Here is a 16,595-nt window from a genome sequence, read left to right on the forward strand (position 1 = left end):
CTGAACAACACTGGACGTCCTAATATGTAACTAGTGCTCACCCCTGGGGGACAGGTCTGTCTAATCACATATACAACAATCATGGGGAATGTGAGCTGGCATCTCAGTCCGGAATCTCCGTGGGACTCATTCACACAGATTTTAAATGAATCAGAGTGATTTACTCTAGATTTACTCCTGACTTTACTGAATGTCCAGTTTTATGCTACACCAACCCGTGGCAGAAAAACTGTGAATCTGGCCTAGGGGAGCTCAAAGATAGCCAGCGAATAAACTGTGGTACACTTCTCCCTCCCTGCCGCAAGGTTGATGTCCTCCTAGCAGAATCCAGAGTTCTTGTAGCTAGGTTCCCTTTTTCACCACTAACATTGTTAGATGTGACTGAAAAGTAGAGCATGAGAATGAGGGGCACCTTGAGATGCCATCGGAAGCCATTTTGAGCTCCAGTGAGGAATTAAAGCGTAACCCACCACAAAAAGGTTAAAGGAATTTGAAAACAAAAATGTTACCAGCGGGAGGGGTACTTGTGGGAGTTGGGAGAAGGGGCCGCGGCAACATCAGATTGATCGGGAGGCGGATCATTTTGTGTTAAGGCAAATTCAGAAGAAGATCATTTTTGTTATCAAGTTACTTCCGTTAGCAGTGCTTGTTGGGAAACAACATACATTGGATACATATAAAACAGAACGAGAAATTCAACACAACTACCCATTTTTGTTAATTTTATTATTATTGATACTTTTGTTAAAAAAATATGATGAAGTTATATACCACATCTTTACAGAAGCACTTCTAAAGAGAAACAGATGTGGGGCTCACATCATCATTGTCATCTTCAGCGCCACACGCTTACAATCACCCCCGGAGAAATAATCCTCAGTGTACAACAAGCTTGGCCAATCACAGTGAATGTTCACCACTCACAGCCAAGTTAGCAGGAGCATGTTCATTAAATGTAGGTGTCAATGAGAATATCTACTACATATTGTAAGCAGTGAGCGGAGGGAGCCCAAACAATACAGGTACAGTGGCATTGGAACATCCTTTAAGCCGGTATTTGTAGCGGTTGGGTGGAATGTTATTGATTTGTATAGCTTATCTTTCACTCTGTTGGCTGAGGAATGATGGGTCTGGAATGAGGAGGACGGAGATGGAGTGGTATCCATCAGTCCTTAACAGGTCATTCTCAGGACAGAAAAGTGTATGCCAGCTCCTTGTGGTACAGTACAGTGCAACAGACTTGGAGATGGAGACACACTTTCCTAAGTTTCAGAATTTTCTTTGATGGTTTTCTTTGATGGTAGATGTAAAAACAGGATAAAAAAAAATATATAAAAAAGGAGTATGTATTAAAAATCTAATGAAGACGCCTTAATGTCCAAATCCTAACAATAAAACAATTTCAAACTGGGAAATCATTGCTTAAATGTTTTATCCACACATTAAACCAAGGATCCAAGATTATGACAAATTTCCTGTGAAAATGAGCTTTACACCACTAAAACTGGTAGCATAAGCAGGTTGCTCCCTCTCCCTCACTAACTGCACAAGCTCAACCAATTTACATCCCAGAGCTCCTGAACTATAACTCTCTATATTTTCTCTCACTTGTCCAAGGACACTGCCCACGGCCATCATTCCGTTGTTTTAGAAGCGTTAAGCTGTTCTGTCGTTAAAATAAAATTAAAATCTTACAGCAGCTAAGGTGGGTTGGGCCTTTCAAGTGTGTCCATCTCAAGTTCACTCTCGACACACCATCCCAAAATGACTTCCAGCTTTCCCAGGATTGTTGTTCCATGATGCAGAGTATGGGGTTGCTATTGCTATCCCTATGCTGCTCCTTGCAACACTTGTTTGAGATCTATATCATTTAATGAGAGTGTCTTCTGATCAGGGCCCGACTGGCGTAGTGGGCACTGGGCGTTTCCCCGGTGGGCCGCCAGGGTGGGGGCCGGTTTTGGGCCCCTGGGAGCTGTCTTTTGTTACTGGGGGCCTGCAATATCGGCCCCCTGTAACAAAATCTGCTGGAACGGGCCCTTACAAACAGCTCGGCCGCACCCCCTCAACCCCCCAGGGTGGCCGGACGAGCAGTTTGCCAGGGCGGGTTTCAGTTCCCAGTCCGGCCCTGCTTCTGATCCTTTAAAAGGGAACAGGCCGTTAACATTCACTATTTTTAGTAAATTGGTGTTTGAGGTTTCAATCAGCCTTCTTTTCTTAACCCATTGCCACGTTAAATTTTTATTACAAATTGTTTTTAAAAAATCGGTTTTAGGGGTGAGCAGTCCTGTGATGTCAATTCCTTAATTGGGGTTCAAAGGGTGTGCAATGAAACTTCACTTAATAATGTTTTGGTGAAGTGATTGATGTAAAATCGCTTGTTTTAGTTCCCAGCTTGCTTCTCTTTCAGGTTGTCCCTCTTCTGTCTCCGTTTATGCCCTTGCTTGTCCCAAAATGCTACTTCCTGGATCTGTAGAGTGGCCTGCCCCCGTTTCCAAAGAAGCTACATGATTCAGCTGCAGTCAAAAACAAAATCTGAATTCTGGCTACATTCACTCACACTGTAATGGGCTGGGTAGAGCTTTCACTGATATCACAACTGACACTACAGAGGCTCTGTGATCTTACATTTTTTATACTCTGGCTTGACAGAGCAGCTGTAGCCAGATAATTATGTGAGCATCACTTGAGAGGAACGTTGGCTCCGCCGACATGTTGGAAGTCTGGAGTATATGTTTTGATTGGTCAGACGTTGTGTGCTTCCACCAAAAAGTGCTGGCCCTCAACTGTTACTGTGATCATTCTATTTATCCAGTTAGCAGAGGTTGAACTTTCAGGGGCACACACATGGCATTATAATGTTGTAAAAGTTTCTTAGATAACTAGATAGTTTATTGTGTTTGTTTTCTCTAGCAGCAGCACAGATGGGAGGAGGGCAGTCATTAATACCTGGATGTTTAGATCTAGCTTGGCAGTTCAACTGTCACCTAACTTTTTAACCTACACCAGTATTAATCTACTGTTTTTTATTTCCACACAAATACATATTAATTCCAATGCTAACTACTTGTAATGCTTCACATACCATACAGCATTTATTTAAAGCCGGACTTATTCGCATTGCCAAAGCTTGTTGTCTATTTGTTTCGCATCTTGATGCTCTGTTCTGTTCCCCAGTTCCGTGTTTAGTGGATTATGTGCCGAGAAGAGCCCAAAGTACTGTGACGGGAGGAGACCAGGCAGTAATTCTGGGCTGATACACAATGCTAATTGTGCATATAAATGTTATTTACATGCTCAAATAGTTTATTTTTCAGGTGCAAAATTACTTTTGAAATTTATGACCATGAGGAACAGGGCTGGAGTGACTCAAGCTGACATTTGTTCCTGCTTTCTCCTTGTTACAGTGACTGTCGGGTGACACCTGGCCATGTAAGGCAAACATTTTACTCAACCACTGAAAACAAGATAGCACTGGCAGAAGAAGGCTGGTTTCTCATTTCCACCATTACTACGAAAAAGCTGCTTGTCCATCTGGTATGCTCAGATGTCAAACTATGCCTGAATGCTTTACAGATGTATTTTATGCAACTTTTCCACTTTACATGGACGTGGCGCCAGAAGAATCAGATACTGCATACACAGGGCTATTTGAAATTTGGTTATCACCATAGGCATAAAATATGGTTTAAATTAGTCAGCTGACAAAAACCTCAGCTCAAATATAATTCTAGTTCACAATATCGCCACCAGAAATTTGAGCATCAGATTATTGACAGCATAGCCTACTACTAAAATCAAATCCCACATGAATATGTGGTACAGGAGAAAACATGGTCACTAAGCCATTGAAAAAGCTGAAAGACCACAGGAATCTCAAAGAGCAAAGACTCCTCACTTCTTCTTAAAAATGCAGAACCTTCACCATCTGCTTGCAAAAGGGATTTCATTGTCCTTTGCCTTGTATCTACCATCATGTCAACCACCACATTCGAAAGCACATAATTCAAATACCTTAGCCTCAGATGTCTAGTGGATACTGCTAGACTGTTCTGATCTGGAGAATGCAAGATACCACCTTTATTAAACAGGAGGAAGGAAATTTGGGCAACATGTAAGAATTCCCTTGACCAAGAAGGAGATAATCAGTGCAACATGCATGCCTGGGCCAAATGTCTAACGAACTGCACTTCTTGAAGTATCTTTTGCAGAATGAAAAGGGATATCAATGCGTTTATATGCCGAACTTCTATGGAAATGTAAAGCCTTTCTCGTACTTGTGTTGATCCCTATTCCAATAAACTGCATCATAGCCACCGGCCCCAAGTTTTTAATTCTGAAAACTCAATGAGAACCTTAGATCGTGAAGTAGAATTGAGACTTCGAGAAGTGTGGTCTGAATTTTTAATACCCAATCATCCTGGTAAGGAAAACCTGCAATTCTTGTAACATTAAATGTACTGCTTAAACTTGTTACAAAACGTAGAGTGCAGAAGTCAGGCCATGGGTATTCATTTTGAACTGAAATTGTGTGTTTCCCACTATGAAACAGCACATCTTTTGTGTGACTGCAGAATGGGGATTTAGAAATAAGCGTTTGAAAAGTCAGAGGAAACTATACGATCTACCCTGAGTTTTTGTTTTTCCACTATCTTTTTGAAAACCCGTAGGTCTAAAATAGGTTTCAGATCTCTGCTTTTATATTTTAGATGAGGGTGTACCTCAAGTAAAACCCTATGGGCCATTGTAAAAGACATACCACTTCAGTTCCATTCCTCCATTCCTCTTAAATGGTGAAACCAGTTTTACCAACAGGTCCAATCAAGTCATCTTTTCCAATGCGAAGAAGAATCTTGTCTTGTACTCTTCTTGAGATTATAAAATAGATTTTTCTTGGGCCACTAAAGTGGCTAGTTGATGAGCGTACATTCAAATCATTTGCCCTCTTCTGACTACAGGGCTTTTAGAAGATGGCTGGCTTTGACAAATATGGCCTCTTCAAAATTTGGATTAGAGCCATTGATCTACATTGCTGCAATATATAACAAGAGTTTGGAGTCACCTGCAGAATTTACGATCCAACTCTCCGTCCAATCACTTAAATAGCTCTAATGTGTGGCCCACTTTGTCCATCTAACAGTTTGTCTCTACGCAAAGTAACATGAACTGGATATCAGGAAAATGTATGAACAGACACACCCAAGAATGCCTTTTAATTGCTGATGACGCTTCCATATCTATTGCAATAGCACCTACACAGATAGTCGTAAGATTCTGTTAGATAATACCTTGTCACATATCGAAATCATCAGAGGGCACCTGCTTCAAGGTTTTTGCCTGTTCCTGCATTATGTGGCCCACAACGTTTTCTACCAACTACCATTGTAAATGTACCTTTGCCACCTGTGTTTTAAATGTTACCTCCCATCACAGTCTACATCCTTGTCTCCTGCTCTGTGAAACACTGCCTGCCAATATTCTAAAGACCAAACTGTTAATCCGAACAAATTAATTCCACAATTTGTGGCACAGTTTTTCTTTTTTGCACTCTGTGTGGATCCACAGCTGTCAGTATTGATTCCATCTGTGCACTGGAAAAGGATGCCATATACCTATATCATTGTTGAACTGGAGTCCAGTAAAGCATATTATTGACTTTTGCACTCAAAGTTTAGACTAGTTTTGATACAAGGATAAAGGATCTTTAGACCGGTTAATGCGAAGTACATATTTATTGCTTGTTTGTAAAATAAAGTAGGTCAAGCTTGAAATAGTTCTTGATTTATGGCACTGTTTGTAAAATTAAATTTGAATTTATTAAGATCAATTTCCCAAAAATAAAATGTATAGATTTGCTTTGGTTATAAAGAATGTGTGACCTAACTGTAAATTGAGAATAAGAAGCATATATACTTAAATTACACTTGAAACAAGTTAGTTTTGTATGCTAAATCTAAAAGTATAAATTGAGTGTACTTAACAAGATTGAGATCTTAAGCAAGGGCAAGTAAACTTTCTCTAAAAGGATCTTTTATCAGGTACTAAGATGACAATACATTTGCATTCATTACTTTACTGAATTTTTAGGTGGCCTACCAGGTCACCCTATATCAGGGGTCTTCAAATTGGGGGCAGCCCCCCTAGGGGGGCCTCAAGTGATCCAGGGGGAGCCCCAGGCTCTAGCCAAAAAAACATTATGCTGATAACAGTGCTTTGTTTTAAGCAGAAAAAAAAATGAGCAGAGGAAGCCGCTCTGTAATGGGCTATCACTAACATCTTTTGTCATTTATATCCTAGCTGGGAGTATGTGTCAAAAGGGAAGGGAATATTCTTCAAAACCCCCACCCCCATTTCCAATAATTACACTGTGATACTTTTTCATGTTAGTAAGTCCTCTCTGACCAGAATAGTATGTTTGGCAATCATGTATTTGATTGCATTTTTCAAATGGTAGCAGAACTTAACTGCAATGTTTAAATAAGTCTAGACATATTTAAACATTACCAATTTAATAGAATAATTGTGAAAATGACTGAAGTCCAAATGAGTTTTTTTATTCTACCGGGGAGGGGGGCATTACAAAGTTTGAAGACCACTGATTACCTTTGTGCAGTGAGCCCTCAACAGTGCGACTGGTATTGTTTGCAGAGTAGGCCTCTGTTTATTACAGCTTTGGCGCTGCAACTCTTTCCCCCATCAGACAATGCAGCAAATTGATTTTATATAAGTAACAGAACCAAGTATAGCTCACCTCTCAGATACACTCGGTGGAACATGCACAGTGGGGACCGAGAAAACTATCCTCTGCTTTATTTTCAAATATCAGCCTTGGAGGTCTACATATATATTGCCTGATAGGACGGCACTTGTGATACACAATTAAGAGGAGACTGAGTTTATCCTTCGCCTGCCTGATTCCACACTGGACTATGCCTCTGGGGCCTGTTTTCCAAATACTATCAACCCTGGTTTCAGTTCTTCTTCAATAATTAATGTCAGTCACATTTTAGTGAATGGAAGCACTGCCTTCCCGGCAAAGGGCCCTTGTCACTCACGAAGCAAACCTGCACTGCCACTCAGTTTAATTCCCTAGGATGAGGCCTTCGCTTTCATGATGTCATATTTGAAAATAAGGCTACCATCATAGACTTTCAAATGCCACACACAGCATCCATGGTAGTACGTTTTAAAAAAAATTCCTTCTTGTTCGTGTCACAACTGTTAAACCATAAAGGCGTTTTGATCATTTGGAACTTTTTTAAAAAACAAGGCCATATGAAATTATCATGATTGTCCCCTGGACACAGCTAGCAGTGTGCCTGATACAAGAGGCACAGAAAGGAGTACTGAAAGAATTATTAACCCTCACTATAGGTAAATGTATCTTACATGGACATCCTTAAAATATGGCATGCATATGCCTCCCTTGGACCTAGACTGGGCAGCCCTGCATTAAAGGGTCATCACACCTAAGTGCCAGTGCAACACTCTGGGGTGTATGTATGGCACAAACCAAACCATCGCCCTGATAGCTTGAAAAGGGCTTTGTGGTCCCAGTCTGTGGCTCGCTGTTTTCCACAGATTAACTGCGGAGTGAAAATTATTTAGTGGAAAGGGCCATTTAAGAAGGCGACTTAGGGCTCAACAGTTTAAACTTGGCCCTACTGTTATATATCTTGATGTTTGACTGTGTGCCAGTCTCTCTTTGCCTCTTTCTTGTCGGTCTGTCCATTTTCTTTACACTATACCAATACAGCAAACCTCCCCAGGATGCACCTGGATCACATGAGCATCACCTGATATTGTCAGAAGAAGCAGCCTGCGGGTGGCACCATGATCAAAAAGTAGGCATCACTCTATGGCATGGTAAGGAGGGTGTGGGCCGCTCCATTCCACATTGTCTAGCCAATGGGCCAGCTAATGAAGTCATAATCAGCTTTAAGTTTTATTCGATATTGTTATAAGCAGGTGATGTGCTGCTAACTGTTACATTTTGTCAAGTGTAGGAGTTCTGTGTTGAGGACATAAAGAGGGCTATGGGTTGCAAACAAGGCTAGATGTCAGAAGCACTTGGGGTAGCCATACTAAATTACCATGAAGAGGAGGGGTATCGATCTGAAGGAATGACAAGTAGAAGAGAGCGCCTTTGAATTTTGTCCAGCGTGAGCACTGTCCTGCGAGGTCAGTAGCAGAGAATGTGGACACTGCAGCTGGGAAGCGCACTGTTTTAACACAAAAGCAAGGGCGGATGGGATCGTCAGATAATGTTATGGATGAAAGATGGTGTCAACCAGCAGAAAAATTAACAAGCCAAACATTATATTGATAATTAAGTCAATAAAGTGGGATACCGAAGACTACACCCAAGCATACAAGTGATTCCATATCAAAATGGCCTTCGACTGCATGGGGGATATCCTAAAGCATGTCCATAGTTCTAGAGTGTGACCGCTCTGGAACCAGGCTTCCCTCACATACAAGATACCCATATTCCATATGTGGCCCCTTGAAGGGTTGTGGATGTTGTACTACTGTTTGACTTCTCAAAAAGGAGGAGATTTTAATTTTAGAACAGGACTCCAACTACAGGGGCGACCATGGGCTTATTTTGCAGTGGCCACCTTGGTAGTAGACTCTCACAATCCAGTCCTTCTCTCTTGGACAACTGAAGCTCAACCAAAGTTATATTGTGTAGTGTAATAGGCCAGCCCCATAGTAGGGACTTTTGACTGACAGGGCGCCATTCCCTGCCTAAATAGGTTATCTGTTCAATTAATGTTTTAGCTTGGAAGAAGAAGGATCTTCTTCTGTGTCAGAGGCAACGCTGAAAGATGCTGATACATGTAGAATCTCCAGTAGCTGTTCCTCTTTTGATGTCCTCAATGATCGAGACCCTGAGCTATCTCAGAGTTTAACCTTGAAAGAATGCATTGCGCCCTTAAAAAAAACTCCCCTCCTACACAAACCAATTTAACGTGTCTAGACTTCACCAAAGTTACCTCAAAATATATTGAATACATTATGGCCAATGGGAGTAAGCAATGATTTATAGTGTTAACCTGGCACAGTAGAATGGAAAGCAAAACCACAGCCGTCCATCTCCACCCGTAAAAGCTCCTTCCACTCCATTTTCTAGAATGTCAAGACTTCCCCAGCTTGGATTTCCTTCGCAAAGTAAACAAGGAATACCCTGGATGATACAGATGTTGACACGCTGAGACAATAACTGAAGGAAGGATGACCACCCTCATTTACTTTCCCGAATCCTCAAAAAGCCCCTCATTCCCCCCACCCCCAATTCACCCGACCACAAGATTTCCCACTGAGCAAATACTATACAGGCCATGCGGCAGCTGTCTTTTCGAGACTGCCCAGTCTAACCAAGAGTCCTGCGTATCCGTTGAATGCCAAGTGGCGGTTGGCGGGCCCTCCTCTTTGGCGCAGGTTATAAACAGCTCCCAGATACACTTGGCTTTCAGCCAAAGTAGGGGTTCTCGTTCTGGAAATTGTAATCAGGGCAGACCTTCTGCACTAACTTGTAGTCAATGCTGTAGAAGGAGATGAAGATGCAGATGACCTTAAAGGGCTTAGCACATAGCCAAGCCGCGTGGCTCTGCGTGTGCTCTGTGAAGCAGATCTTGGAAGGGTCGTAGAGGCAGGGCTTGTTTTTCCTGGCCCTATTTGTCTTCTCGTACTCGATGTGGCAGTTGAAGGTCTTGGAGGCCTTGGTCTCAATGGTTGACTGCTGAATCAGGTCAAACTCCACCACCTTGGTTGGGGGAACGATACTGACCGAGACATTACCCAAGCTGGATGAATTGTGGCGGAAATAGACGCTGAAGGTGCCATTAATGTGGTCCACAATTTTGCCTGTCACCAGGAGACTGAACTTGAGCGTCTTGATGTTGAAGTAAAAATCCCCCCAGCCAAAGATCTTCTTGCTGCGGCCTGTCTTTAGGGACGGCTTGCGCTTGGAGCGAGGGTTGACTTTATCGACCGCTGTATGGTTCTTAGTCCAGTCCCATGGGTTCAGTAGATTGTAAGGGTCGATTTTAGCCTTCAATGAATCCTCAGAGAATATTCGGGAAGGGTTTAAAGAATGAGCCTTGACAGCACCATAGGGTCCATTTTTCATAATACCAGTCGCCCCCAACTCAAGGTAGCCTAAAGTTTCCGTCACATGATCTTCTGTGAAAGCCACCTGTAAAACAGAATGACTTTAGTTACTTAGGGAAGCAAATTAACTTTAAATCAAAACATCAAACAAAATGATGAAACATTAAGGCACTAAGCTGCTGTGTTTTTTGCTTCTTTAGCTAGCAGACCATGGCCATGAAGGGACTGATAGAACATCATATTCATTGGCCTATGATAAATCACACAGGAGTCTAAATTAAGAGATTAATTGGTACACATGTACCACCCCGAAAATAACAAACAATACTGGTGGAGGTTCATACACTAGTTGACAGTCTTGGCAGCCAGCACAGAGGGTACGGTTAGGAGAAGCATCCTGACTACATTTAAATTCTTATTCCATATTTCTGACCCCCTCCACAGCACAGGTGTCCTCTGTTAGGCTTCAACACATCCCTCACCAGTGGATCTACCTAGGCATCAATCTGAGGAAGACCTCCATCCCACCATTATTTAATTAATACCCTGACTGAAGTCACCCTGTTTTACAGGCTGTGTTTGAGAGAGTCTAATCCTAGGGACCACCTGAATGTCAACTCCAGTTCTTGCCAGAGACACCTTTAGTATCTGCTAGGACAGCAGGAACTTAAAGGGATTCCCACTCCAGTTATTTTTGAGGGCACAACCGCCACAGCGCCTTTACTGTCGGGCACATGCTGGTAGCGCCATTAATATTTTTGGGTTGTTCAGCTGGGCTATTCTGCAATGGAGAAGAATTGCCCCCGAACACTGCATACTGGGGAACACTTTTGACCTCAGTCAAACATAAAAAGTGAGTGAGAGGTCCTGCAGCAGTGGGAGAGAGAGTGGTTCAGAGGGAGAGAGAGTGAGTGATTCAGAGAGAGAGAGAGGGAGAGTGTGTGTGTGTCTATATATATATTCACTGAAAAAACCATAGGTTTCACACATGTTATAGTTAGCTGGACATTTCACTCGTAAAAAACCATTGAAATTCCCCCCGTTATAGTTAGTGCAGGCAACTATAACTCACGCGACCGCAATCCTCTTCAATTATTACATATGCCATGCACAAAAGGTGCACTGCGGGCACCTTTTGCACACGGGGGGGGGGGGGAGTGGATATTTTTTTTTTTTTTTAACCGTAATCGGCGTTTTTTCGAGAAAAAAAAATTGTTTTTTTGGCCTTGGGGGTTCTTTTGGGACACCCTAACCAAGGCTAGGTGGTTAGGAGCTGTCTAGCCTGCCCCTTTTCATGATATCCAACTTTGTTTTTCCTCCCCCCCCTCAGAGTGCGAGAGAGAAAATGGCGGCCGACACTTCCTGGTTTCGACCGATTCGAATGTTTACTAAGATCTAACAGCCAATCAGAATCGCGCTCGCGCACGGCACCGTACGCGTACGGTAAGCTTACCGTAAGCGCACGGTAAGCGCACGGTAAGCTGCCACAGATATATATATTGATTTAAATGCTATTTTCTCAGGAACTACTGAACAGATTTACACCAGACCTACAAAAGGCACTTCCTTGACCTGTAGACTACCTCTCTGCCAAATTTCAAGTAACTCTGTTCAGCCGTTCGGGCTGTAGCTGTGTCTAAAGGTCCTATGGAAAAATGCATGGGGAAAACGCGTTTTGGGGCCCCCTTTTTTCTCAGCCCCCGCTTGACGAATCCCCCCCGAGACTTTCAGGGTAGGAGCGGAGCGTAGCGCCCCATTAGTTTTGAAAATTTTGCGAGGATTCGTCGACCGGCGCCAAAGTTATTCCAAATAGAATGTTGCGATTTCCTATGGAAACAGGGTCCTAACTATAACTATAAATAAATATATTTTATATATCCAAAATTCACTCGCGATTTCTCTGCCTCTTTTACTGGCGGCGGGCTCCGGTGAGGTAGCGAACCTCGTTACATCAATCCAAATCCTTATGATTCTTTTTATCAAAGAAACCGAGCCCAAATCCATAAGCGTGGTTCAAGAAAGAATTTATTTGTTACATGGCAAAACGCCCGACGCGTTTCGGAGCAGCCGCTCCTTTGTCACGGGTCAAAGGAGCGGCTGCTCCGAAACGCGTCGGGCGTTTTGCCATGTAACAAATAAATTCTTTCTTGAACCACGCTTATGGATTTGGGCTCGGTTTCTTTGATAAAAAGAATCATAAGGATTTGGATTGAAATATATATATATATATATATATATATATATATATATATAAATATATATATATATATACAGAGAGAGAGAGAGCGAGAGAGACAAACAGAGAGAGAGAGAATCCGTATTGTTTGAAAAGAGGAGCAGCTTTTCAAAAGAATTTGTTTCTTCTCAGCCTGTTACTTAAAGCATTTTAAATTTCTGACATGATTTATTTCCCTACAGAACTTAAATGAAAACCATTAGCACCCATGATTCCCAATCTAAAATAAATTAATAAAATAATTAAAGTTTTACATGATACAGTCCCTGTTTACATTTTACGTTTTAATTCATCTTGCCTTCCCTGAAAGTATTTTTTTTTTCAGACGACTAATTTCTGTGTTTTTTTCATTTAACATATGACTGTTATATAGTGAATTTTGGGCATTGAGCTGCCTTCATGCATCTGGGTAAATTTGGGTAGTGGGCTGGTGTTCATGACAGGCCAAGAGTGAGAGGAGTGGCGTTGAGGCTGAACGCAGTGCAAATAAGCACAGTACCTGTCAGTTGGTCATAAAGGTGTTCAAACCTCATGCAATATCAGCCATATTGCCCTCTTTGCCGAGTGCACAGAGCAAAGGTTATATATGGTCTAATTCTAACTGTGCTTCTAAGAGAAAGTGTAAGAAGGAGGTACAGAGCTGTAAAAGAAAACTGACCTTGCCAAAAGAACGGATAATGCAGTGCCAACAGGTGAGTGGGTGGGTTCTGTGCTTAGGGTTATGGTGAAATGAAGGCGATGAACAGAAGAAAGTGCATAAGGAGAGAGACGATGGTACTCTTAACGAAAGAGGCAACATGTGAAATATACAAACGCAGAATTGCAGAAAGATGAGTAGAGAAAGGGGATCTACAGCCAGATGTATGAAACAGTGTTTGCAAAATAATAGTCACAATTGCCGACCAGTGCGTTATTTTGTGAACCGACTTATGTACTAGTAGGTCGGTTTTCAAAATAAAAAATCCTAGTGGGTAGTAAATTGACCTACTTCATGAATAATAATGAGGTAGATCACAATTTGCAACCTCACTTGCAATTTCAGGTATCATTGGGATGGTTACCTGCTGGGGTCAGTAGATCACCATGTCTGTGACTGTTTATAAATTAAACCATCTTTTTTTCTCAGTGCAACCCATTCTCCTTGAAAACAAATCTAAAAATATTAGTTCATCATTCCCAAAGGTTGTGCGGTCCATAGGAGTCCCATTCCTATTTGTAAATGGCATACCACTATATGTTTGTAGTTAGTATAGCACTAATGTTTTACGACTAGATTTTGGATGCACAGCAATAATATATACCATTTAAATTTGGTATTTGGAAGGGATGCTCTAATCACTTCCATTTCAAATACTGATTCGGTATTAGGTCCCAAACCCAAATTGGGGTTCAGTAACGTTTTACCAAATCGCAATTTGTAATTTTGAAATACCGTAAGGCATTTTAGTGATCAGGATGTTTGCGGCCCCAAAAGCCTTTATACATCTGGCCTCATATCTACGAATGAGAGCCAGCAGAGCAGTGTGAAGAGAACAGTCGGAGACACTCTGAAGACCAATACCCCTTCCACAGACATCAGAAATGCCTAAATCACAGTCTCACATTTTCAGAATTAAAACATTTTCAATTCTAATTATTAACAAAAAAATGATTGTTGCTCATGTAATCGATATTGCCAATAAACATTGGTAAAGTCAATAAGACTGCTACGCCTATTGTGATAAATGTCTGGGTGCAATAAAACTCACAGAACGGCAACCAAATAATTGTGAGGGAGCACACTGTGTGAAGCATAGGATTTTCGTTTCATGTTTTGAGCCATATGCTTGATTACATAAGCCATGCTTCTTGGAAAGGATTCCTAGATAGGGATATTTGGTTAAGCCCCTTTCACAGATCTTTTTCAATTCACCTAAAGCAATGGTAATCAGGGATGCTACTCACAGTTGGATTTGGACCCTACTTCCACATTAACGGAGGAATATTTTACTCACCCATATGTTTACTTTATGTCTTCAATAATAGCTAACAATATTGTTAAAGGAAGGGTCACTAAAATGGCAACAGTTAGTAAGCAGTTCATGAAGGCCGAAATGGTGCAAACGTGTAGGAGATGCCAGGAAGTATTTTGCTGCATTGGTTTTGTGGGGACTTAGGTGTCATGTCATATTAATAAGGATCTATTATGAACATCCTAAGGCTCCTTCAAAGCACTGCCTGAAAACAGAAACCTGAAATGTAACTAACAGCACCAAGACACAGTGGAAGAGTTATAATCTCTAGTAGCTGGGGTGGAATTCTTGTAGAAAGAAGGAGGTGCTATCATTTGTGTTACGTAGTTAGTGAATAATAAGAGACAACCCTGCTTAATATGATGGATGTATGCAACCTGTGACTGACAAAGCATGAGGCGATATCCTGGTCCAAATGATCAAATATTCAGGTACATCACATGTGTTATTTTCACTCACGGTCCTCTTCTTTAACATTTGTCCTGGTGTCGCTATTTTACATAGCTGAAAGTCTCTAATGAGACATATTGCCTCAGTGTCTTTTTTAAAGGAGGAAGTAGAAAATATCTGAGATGAAATCTCATGCATGCCTTCCAAATGACCCATGTCATGAGGGTAAGTCTCAGTCAGTGCTGGTTTTTAACCCCACAGTGCCAAGCATGCTGGGACTTGAACACTGGCTTGAAAGTCACTTTCATGACTTTGGATGAGTCGACAGTTGTGCTAGAGGTTGACAGATTATCTTAAAAGCAGAAATGGTTTGGCGTCGTTTGAGGCTATTATTATGAGCCTCAATTGAATTAGTGTCCGTCAAATTGTAAAATCATGCTCAGCTGTGGCCCAGCATAGTTCAGAAGAAATGGGCCCATGCCAGAGCTTGGCACTTGGCAGGGCTGGGGCCTAGAGTGTAGAAGCAGGGACAGGAAATGAGCCGTATGCTTGAGTCTAAGGACAGAAAATAAGCCATATGACTTAGATTCTGGAATTCAGGGGCAGTGAAGGATCTTTGAAATTAAGGACAGGCAACACGTATGATGGCTGAGATTAGCGACGTGAAAGGATCCGGTTTCCTGATTTGGGGATTTGTAAAGAAATCCACTGCCCAGGTTGAAACCAGGTAACAAGTCCTCAAACTTTGGATTCTATATTGCTATGAACAGGGTCGGAGTGGCATATTGGACAGTCAGGCAGTGCAAGAATGGCCTGTTTGACAGATCAGTTTGTGGGCTTGTTTTGTGGCAGTTTAGTAATGGAGTGGGCTGGTGGTCTAAACATCTTTTTATAATGACTAGGATGTAACATCAGGCAGCACGCATTGTACAGACGACAATAATGTACACTGGGCAGAAAGAGCAGTGCAGGCTCGGCTGCACATATTTTATGGAAAGAGCTGCGTCATGTGTTATCTGGTGTGCCACAGTAAGTGTTCCAGATACAAAACATTTCATACAACCTGAAAATCAAATTTTTTAAATTCTAACAAGATGGTACAGTCACCGCTGAGAGACAAGAGGGCAGAAGAAACAGAAAAATTGAACCAGGAGAAGGGATAAGATTGAGGGAATGAAGAGGCATGTTTAGAGTAGAAGAACTAAGGTGTGTTCATGCTATCTTTTTGATACGAAAGGAACGCAGTGAAATATATAACAGCATTTCCCTAAAATAATACCACAAACATTTCTCACAGTGAGCTCAAATTTGTGCAGCCTTCAACCCCTCACCGACCACTCAGATAAAATGTATCAAAACAATGGGTCGCAGAGCCAATGGTCTCGCCTTTGGGACCTATTAGCTTTGTCAAATATTTCTAGCCAAACTGTATGGTATGCATCCCTGGTGCTGTGATGCATTGGTAGTTAAGGGAGTAAAAACCTATGACGCTGCTGGCTGCATCATCTTGTAGATGTGTGCACCACATGCACCTACAAAAAGATTTTTTAAATTATTTTAATTTGCTTATCTGTGTTAGATTGGCACATAAAAATTAAAAAAAATCCTGAAAGTATTTTTTTCTTGCAAATTGGGTGGGGGAAGTAACACAGGAGTGGTGGAAGTAAAGGGGGTGGAAACATCAAGGGGCTGCAGAAGCAACATGGGGAGCGAAGGTGGGTGGAAGTAACACAGTGTGCGAGCGTGGAAAGTAACAGACGGCGTGGGTGGTGTGGTAACGGAGCCACCCGGCCCGTTCCAGCACGCTACTCACGCACCCACGCACCCGGAGGGCGGGCACGCCC

General features: G+C 41.9%; 1 protein-coding gene across 4 annotated transcripts in view; it reads right to left on the minus strand.

The window, feature by feature from the left end:
* Positions 1 to 712: 712 nt before the first annotated feature.
* The window catches only part of NXPH4 (neurexophilin 4), a 395,242-nt gene continuing 379,359 nt past the window's right edge, over positions 713 to 16,595 (minus strand). For all 4 annotated transcript variants that reach the window (XM_085654634.1, XM_085654637.1, XM_085654636.1 and 1 more), the window contains exon 2: positions 713 to 10,198. In XM_085654634.1, coding sequence (XP_085510760.1) covers positions 9,473 to 10,198 — 726 coding nt within the window. In that variant the 3' untranslated portion in view covers positions 713 to 9,472. The remainder of the gene's footprint in view (positions 10,199 to 16,595) is intronic.

The sequence above is a fragment of the Triturus cristatus genome, chromosome 4_1, assembly GCF_964204655.1.
Source record: "Triturus cristatus chromosome 4_1, aTriCri1.1, whole genome shotgun sequence".
Classification (NCBI taxonomy): domain Eukaryota; kingdom Metazoa; phylum Chordata; class Amphibia; order Caudata; family Salamandridae; genus Triturus; species Triturus cristatus.